At 42.8% G+C, this 7,870-nt stretch overlaps 1 protein-coding gene and 1 non-coding gene across 7 annotated transcripts in view; both read right to left on the reverse strand.

Moving 5' to 3' along the window:
* Positions 1-3,680, reverse strand: part of Parp6 (poly(ADP-ribose) polymerase family member 6) — a 31,451-nt gene extending 27,771 nt beyond the window's left edge. For 5 of the 6 annotated variants that reach the window (XR_013343717.1, XM_077799719.1, XM_077799718.1 and 2 more), the window contains exons 1-2: positions 398-487; positions 106-300 (exon numbers count right to left, since the gene is read on the reverse strand). Coding sequence is in view for 5 of the 6 variants with exons in the window: in XM_077799719.1 (XP_077655845.1) it covers positions 106-108 (3 nt within the window). In the remaining variant the exon portion in view is untranslated. Of the gene's footprint in view, positions 1-105; positions 301-397; positions 493-2,027; positions 2,290-3,593 lie in introns of those variants that run through there. The other variant, XM_077799716.1, reaches the window with a different exon arrangement.
* Positions 3,681-4,696: 1,016 nt separating this feature from the next.
* LOC113182093 (U6 spliceosomal RNA) lies at positions 4,697-4,804 on the reverse strand. The gene has a single exon (XR_003300675.2). It is a non-coding gene; the product is annotated as a U6 spliceosomal RNA (small nuclear RNA).
* Between the last annotated feature and the right edge of the window lie 3,066 nt (positions 4,805-7,870).

Here is a 7,870-nt window from a genome sequence, read left to right on the forward strand (position 1 = left end):
TTCCAAAAGGGCAAGAGAGAAAATATTGGGGAAAGATAAAGTCAGCACATTGTCTCATCTACCCACTGGATGATTAGTTGGAAGAAGTAAGGAGTCAGTTCTCACCATTGGGTCAGTAGGTCACACACACTCCCAGGTCAGTGCTAGGCAGCACCCCTCCATACCACCAACTGAACCCAGGCCAACGAGATGGGCATTTAGGAGGCCACAAAGGGAGATAAGGGAGGGAGGTGATGTTAGAAGCAACTGGAGATCTGCTGGGGATATCAGACTCTGCTACTGTGATAACAGGTCACTGTTCTGTGGAAAGCATATAACAACTAGTTACATCACCACTTAATAGCTAGATGGCTTATACACAGGTACACTTTTATTACATGTAAAGAGATATACTTACATGTATACACATTCACTTTTGTATGTCCTTCTTTAAAGGTAATGAACAATGCCAGGTACAGTGGTGCAGGCCTGTGATCCCAGCGACTTGAGAGGCTGAAGCAGAAGGATCACAAGTTTGAAGCCAGTCTCAGCAATGTGATGAGCACTAAGCAACTTAGTGAGACCTACATCAAAATAAAAATAAAAAGGGCTGGGGATGCCAGGCACAGTGGTGCATGCCTTTAATCCCAGCAGCTAGGGAAGCTGAGGAAGGAAGATTCCAAGTTCAAAGCCAACCTCAACAACCCTAAGCAACTTAGGGAGACTCTGTCTCAAAAAAAAAAAAAAAAAAAAAAAAAAAAAAACCTTTAAAAAGGGCTAGGGATGTGGTTCAGTGGTTAAGTGCTCCTGGGTTCAATCCCTGGAACCAAAAATAAAATGAAATAAAGATAATGAACCATGAAAACACTATACAAACATAAGGTACTGCCATTAAATTCAAACGGTAGAGCTGGGATTGGAACAAGGATCTATTCTACTTCATAATGCTACAATAACCTCAAAGCCAAATGTGATGATGGCAGATCAAATGTTTATGCTATCCTGTCTAACCAGTTCATTTTTAAATATTCTTCACCATACCAATCCTCACCACAATTAAGAACCAGAATCACTCTTTTTCTCCGTCATTTCTCCATAGTGAGCCATTATGTTTTTTAAAACATCAATATTACTATAAGCCTTTATGCGACAATCATATCTAACAAAGTCCTCAACAATACTGAACGTCCTCAAATAAACATGGTCTGAATTGTTATGGCCAAAATAATGTCCTGGGATCATCTTGGAACCTAGTCCCCAAATAAAAAATCCATAATGATCCCAACAAATGCATTAAAAAAAAAAAAAACCACTAACCCCTAACCTTTTCTCCTGCTTGTTTCTACTCCTAAAGACCTCTAACTGTATACCAAGCAACTTTTTGCCCCACTAAAGACTCCACATGCAGCAGGGAAAAACAAAACAAAACATCTGTTAAACTATGAAGGGTTAAATGGTAGATGGCAAAGCTACCCTAACAACTGCCTAAAAAACTTCTGTTGTCTCTGCTGTTCCCTTTCAATGCACATATCCACATTCTGCTCAAAGGTCACCTTGACTATCCTATATAAAATAGCAACAATTCAACATTTACTAGCACTATTTCTCTTCTCCCAAAATACTTACTACAGTCTAGCATACATTTATCTCCCATCAGAATGTAAGTTCTATGGCATAGATTTTTTTTTTTTTTGAGAGAGAGAGAGAGAGAGAGAGAGAGAGAATTTTAATATTTATTTTTTAGTTTTCTGCGGACACAACATCTTTGTTTGTATGTGGTGCTGAGGATCGAACCCGGGCCGCCCGCATGCCAGGCGAGTGCGCTACCGCATGAGCCACATCCCCAGCCCCCTATGGCATAGATTTTAACTGTTTTCACTATGCTAATAGTTCCTTAACATATTAACCGAATAATGAGCTCTCTGCTCTATAACTAAGTCAAACAAGACATTCATACAATAACCTAAACCACCTCCATGCATAGGCATAAATCATTAAAAAAAAAAAAAAACACAAAAACAGATTTTAAACAGCAAGACTTCATTCACCTTCAAGAGCAGCTGAGAACCAGAATATGAAGATCTGGGGCTGGGCTTGTGAAATTTGAAAATAAACAGTCAAACATTGATCTGGATGATCACAGAGGAATAAAGAGGGAGGCACTAATGTTCAGGCTGGGTTGTCTTGGGGGATGAGTGGTAAGATGATGACCACACAGGCCAGAAGTAGTAACTTTTTCAGGGTCTTTATCACTGTAGAAGTCAAGAAAAACTCAGCATCTCTCCAAAGGCTGTTGCTGCTCAGCGTCTGCTGCTTTCACAAGGAGAAAAAAAAAAAAAGTTCAGGGCAGAGAGTTTTTCCTGTCCAAAAAGAGACGTTCAGAAATTACTGGCATTTTCAAATCAGGCTAACATAGTGAAAGGGACTTCTACTGTGTATTCTCAATACCATTCTCAGAGAGGTGAGTGGGTTTAAGAGCTAGAGAGTATAGCCACATAAGGCCCTGAGATAGATCCCCAAGACAAAGAGAAAGAAAACATGCAGGGGGTGGGGGGGGAAGCAGGTGGTAGGTCACAGAATTCACAGATCATTTTAATAGAATTCATAGAATCATTTAAATAAGAAATAAGGTTGAAAGTTTACCTAGTTCAAAGCTTTCATGTTATGCAGAGACACTCAGGTATATGGAAGTCATACAACTTGCTTAAGGTTAGGAGTATAGGTGAACTATATCATTTGACAAGTCCAAATTACATCCAATATTCATGTGATGAGACTATAATTAATTGAGGGAGTTGTTCATGAATTCAGCAAGACATGTCTTTTTTATTGAAATGATAAAATAAAGAGGGAGTATTTCACAAGAAGTTGGGCCAAATATAGACTATATGAAGAATGCCCAAAGAAAGATGTTGTTAACTTTAGTGTTTATTTTGAATGATGACAACTACCATGGAATGCTTTATGTATTTCCATGGGAATAAACCAAATGTAAATAAGCCTCAAGTCTGGATCACAAAGGTCTTTTTCCCTAGGTTCATGGGGATCTTCTACGCCTAGTCAGAGAAGCTTCTGATCTCCTCATTTAAACTCTGGGCTTGACTCCCAATTTTGTGGTCTTGGGCAAGTAAAAAAACAAAAAACAAAAAAAACTCCCCTCTATACGGAGGGTTCCAGTCTCAGAAAGGCTAGGCCATTAAACAAAGAGCGAAGAGAAGAGCCAGGGAGTGGCGATTCCTGCAGGATAGCGCAACCCCAGGTACCCGGCGGAAGGAGAGAACGCGGCTGGTCCTGAAAACACCCTGCCACCCGCACTTCTAGGGCAGGCCCTAGGGCCTCCCTTGAGGCAGCAATTACAGTTCTCCGGGTTTCCTCTGAAGCCCCAGACACCCAACCCCTGCCTTCCCAAGAAAGCTCTGGCCGCTTCTGTGGTTCAGCTGCCCGGCCTGAGCGAAGCCTAAGTCTAGGAGCCACCCTCAGAACCACCTGGTCCAAACCCCTCATTTCATCCCCCGCCGCCGAGGCGGGGCGGACCCCACACCCTTCCAGCGGTCTGGCCGCCCCGCCCCGTCCCCGTGGTGGCCGCCCCACAGGCCAGCCTCGCGAGTACTCACGGCGACCCCGGGCCGCGCGCGGCCGCCGCTGAGGGGACGAGCGGCCCGGGACGCCCCGCGGGGGCGGAGCGGCGAGCCAAGGGGCGGGGACCAGGCCGGGCGGGCGAGGTCGCGCACCCCACGCCTAGTCGTTCCGTCACGGGTGCGCTGGGCCACTCTGCGCACGCTCGCGCCGCGACAACCGCGATCACGTGTCTCTCTCCTGACCAACCGCCGCGCGGCCGGCAGCCGGGCGCGCCTCCGCTCCGGACGCCAGTATCAGGGCGCTTGCCCAATAGTAGCTAGTTGGGAGGGGTACGGAGCGAGAAGGTGGCGCCTGCGCAGTGGGTTGAAGGGGGGGAGTGGAGAAAGAAGAGAGGCTCCGGGAAGTGGGCGGAGTGCTCTCCAAAGGAGGAATATTTGCGTTTGGCTCCCTCTGTGGTTCGGAGGAATGCGCAGGTAAGGCAATCCACCTGCTTGCTGGGAGGGATCCTCCTTACTGAACGCTGGGAGTTGGCCCACAGAGGCCTAGAGCCCCGTCCTCTCCCCAGATATTACTGACTCCAAGAATCTCTTTAGAAAGTGAGAGGCAAATATCTTACAGTTTAACTAATTTGTTCCCCTGGTAGCTTCAGTATGGAAAGTACCCTCACCTTCTAAGTTAAGGTAGGTTCAAAGCCTGGTTTCAGCACTTTATTGTGCAATCTAAAATAAAAACTTTTCATTTTCTGAGTCTTTATTCATTCTACCCCTGTCTCTGTCTTTCTGTGTCTCTCCGTTTCTCTCTCTCTCCCTTCCCCCTCCCCTCTGTCTCTTCAATACTGGGGCGTGAACCAGGGCCTCACACATGTTAAGGCAAGCTTTCTATGGCTGAGTTACGTCCCCTGTCCTTTTATTTTTTGAGACAGGGTCTGCTTGAATGCCCAGGTTGGGTTTGAACTTGTGATCCTGCTGTCTCAGATCCCTAGTAGCTGGGATTATAGACATGTTGCACCAATATTTTCTCTTCTTTGAACTGGAGACAATAGTGCCTATTTCATAGGGCTGTTGTATTGAAGGTAAAATGAGGTAGTATTAGCTTAAACCATATGTATTAGTTTGAACCATTTTTGTAGGATATAAACAAATATTTGTAACTTTTTTCATGTGGAATGCTTCATGAATTTGCACAGGGAATGCTAATCTATTCTATATTATTCCAATTTTAGTATATATGCTCCCCAAATGAGCACAAATACCTGAAATTTCATAGGATTAAAATTAATACATTTGAAGTAGCCAGCAAGCCGAGCGAGCAGCACACCACCAAAATCCTAGCTACTCCGGAGGCTGAGCAGAAGGATAGCAAATTGAGGCCAGCCTGGGCAATTTAGCTAGATGATGACTCACAAATAAAATAAGTGTGTGAAGCACTGGGTTTGATCCTCAGCAAAACGCATAAAAATAAATAAAACAAAGGTATAAAAAATTAAAGAGGGCTGGGGGTGTATCTCAGTAGTAGAATGCTTGCTTAAGTATGTGCAAGGATTCAATCCTCACACACAAAAAGTAAATAGCATAATCCTTTGACTAGGAAGTACAGATGTCCCAATTTACATGGTTCAACTTAAGATCATTCTAATTTATGATGGTTCAAACCCAATACCTATTTAGTAGAAACTATACTTTGAATTCTGTACTTTTCTTGTACATAGCATTATGCACTGCAGTCTCTCTCAGTGGGGCAGAACATCTGATCAAAGTTGCCCAATCAGCCACAAGATCAAGAGGGTAAACAACTGATACTTTGTAGTGCCCTATTGCTAAGTATAATGTTCTTTCAGTGGGTTAGGTACACTAAATGAGTTAATTGGAGCATAATCCCATTGTAAATTGAGGAGCATCTATAGTCCATAAATGGAAGCTGAAATTGTAGTTTTTATGGTTATTATCCCTAGATATGGCCAGACTTCCTCTCATATTTACCAGTCTTGGGCTCCCATATAACCTTCTTTTCCATCAGCACTCATGGGAAAAGGTTCATCTTGGACATACTCCTCTTCCTCACTTCCTCTTTTTAGCTGGACACAGCACATACAAGGAGGGCCTTAACCCTAAATGAAAAAACCACATGCCATATTTATTGCTTCTGAACTGATGTCAGAATTTTCCCAGTAAGGATTCTCTTTTACATTTGTATATCTTCAGCCCCTTTCTGACTGATTTTCATTTCAATGCCCACCTCTGTTCACCTTGCCACTCAGCCTGGGCCACAACAGTATCTCAGTTTGACACACCCATTGTATATAATAACTGAAAAAGTAAGGAATATAGCCCAATTGCAGAGTGCAGAAGGTCAGAGTAGTTGGAGAAAGAGTTGGTCCTACTCCCTAATGCAGGGTCTCATAATAGCTTCTGAGAACCACATGTGTATGGGAGTGTGAATACAGCACTTTTGGGTAGGCACAGGAGTTCTGACTCCTTCAGTGAAATGTTCAACTCCAGAATTCCATAACCTTCCAGGACTCCCCCTCCTGAACCCTTACCATCTCACACCACTACTCAATTACTCATGGTGAATCTCAACTGCTTCATAGTTTTTCAGGACCTTCCTGGCCTTGCTTATTTTCCTATCCATTCCCGATATTTTTGAAAAATATTTTGTTATAGATGGACACAATACCTTTGTTTTATTTATTTATTTTTATGTGGTACTGAGGATTGAACCCAGTGCCTCATACATGCTAGGCAAGTGCTCTACCACTGAGCTACAACCCAGCCCCTCCATTCCATATCTTTAAGTCAGTCACATTAATGGCATTTTTGTTAGTATGATTGACCTTAATCTTTAAAAAAAAACATTCATGGGTAATTTTAACTGTGTATCTTCTCTATTCTCTCATCCTAAACTAGGATGAAGGAAACCACTCAGTCCTACAGACTTGAGCTTGTAAGTGGAAACCATTTTAGGTTAGTCCAGCCCATGAGCCCATTCTTTGGGAATTATATTTCCCACATTCACACTCCAAATCCACAAGCTTCAGGGCCATTTTTGTATTTTGTGATCCCTGGCACCCTGGTTGCAGTTTATTGAACTGTAAGTGTATTCCTGATCTCATCTATACTAAACAAATATTCTCTCCTGGGAATCTGAAATAGGGCTGAGAGATTATGTTTCTAACTAGACTCTATCCATCTCCCACCTATTATGTGAAATGAGAATGGATAAAGACATTCTAGGACAGAGAATGAAGCATGGAGAAGTAGAAACTAGAAATGACAAGATAGTTCTCTAGCTCCTGGTGGCTTCTCAGACACTTTGTGAGGCCCTCTGACCTTCAGGTTCTGTGAATCACTCTTTATCTAGAACAAATTGCTTAAGCTCACTTAACTTGTACCTAATACATAGTCTCATTAGCTGAGCTCTCAGTGTAACAAGCATCCCTTCCACACCATCCTTCATTCTGTTTCACAGATAAAATAAAGGCCATGAGGGTTGCTGCCTCCACTTTCTGTCCCCTGATATTGGCTCTCTCCCATCTTTTATATTTCACAAAGCCGAGTGGAGGTCTCCCTTCAAATCCAAGGTTAATCCTTTCATTGTGATCTGTATCTCCTTTTTGCCTCTTTGCTAACTTCTCCTTTGCTTACCCTTTCCTTCATGTATATTCAACACTTTCCTCTTTTCTACTCTTTGATCTTAGCACACAAATATGATCAATTAGCCCAACCTTTAAAAAAAATCCTGTTTTGGGCTGGGGATGTGGCTCAAGCGGTAGCGTGCTCGCCTGACATGCATGCGACTGGGTTCGATCCCCAGCACCACATACCAACAAAGATGTTGTGTCTGCCGAGAACTAAAAAATAAAAAATATTAAAAATTCAAAAAAAAAATCCTGTTTTAATCTGATATGCTACTGGTTTTTCTTGCCTGCAGCCAAGCTTCTAGTAGTAGTCTATACTCTGCATCTACACTTCCATGGGTGCCATCTGAGTCTTCCCAGAAACTCTACTGAAAATACTTTCACCAAAGTTAAAAATGACTTCTGAACTGCCAAGTCCACTGGAAATATTCAGGCTTGGTAAACCACTTGATGTCATTCAGCATTGTTGATCATCCTATCCTCTCAACCTCTGTTGGCTCCTTTGAAATAGCCTCTTCCAGTTTCTTTCTCATGTGATTCCTTCACTGCATTCTTAATAGACTCCTTTTCCTTAATTTACTATTTAAATAAGAAAACAGGCCAGCATAAGCCTTTTTTACTCTTATCACGCTTTCCAGTGATTTCAACAGCACCCTGGTGAAGCAGACCTAGCTC

The sequence above is a fragment of the Urocitellus parryii genome, chromosome 6, assembly GCF_045843805.1.
Source record: "Urocitellus parryii isolate mUroPar1 chromosome 6, mUroPar1.hap1, whole genome shotgun sequence".
Lineage (NCBI taxonomy): Eukaryota > Metazoa > Chordata > Mammalia > Rodentia > Sciuridae > Urocitellus > Urocitellus parryii.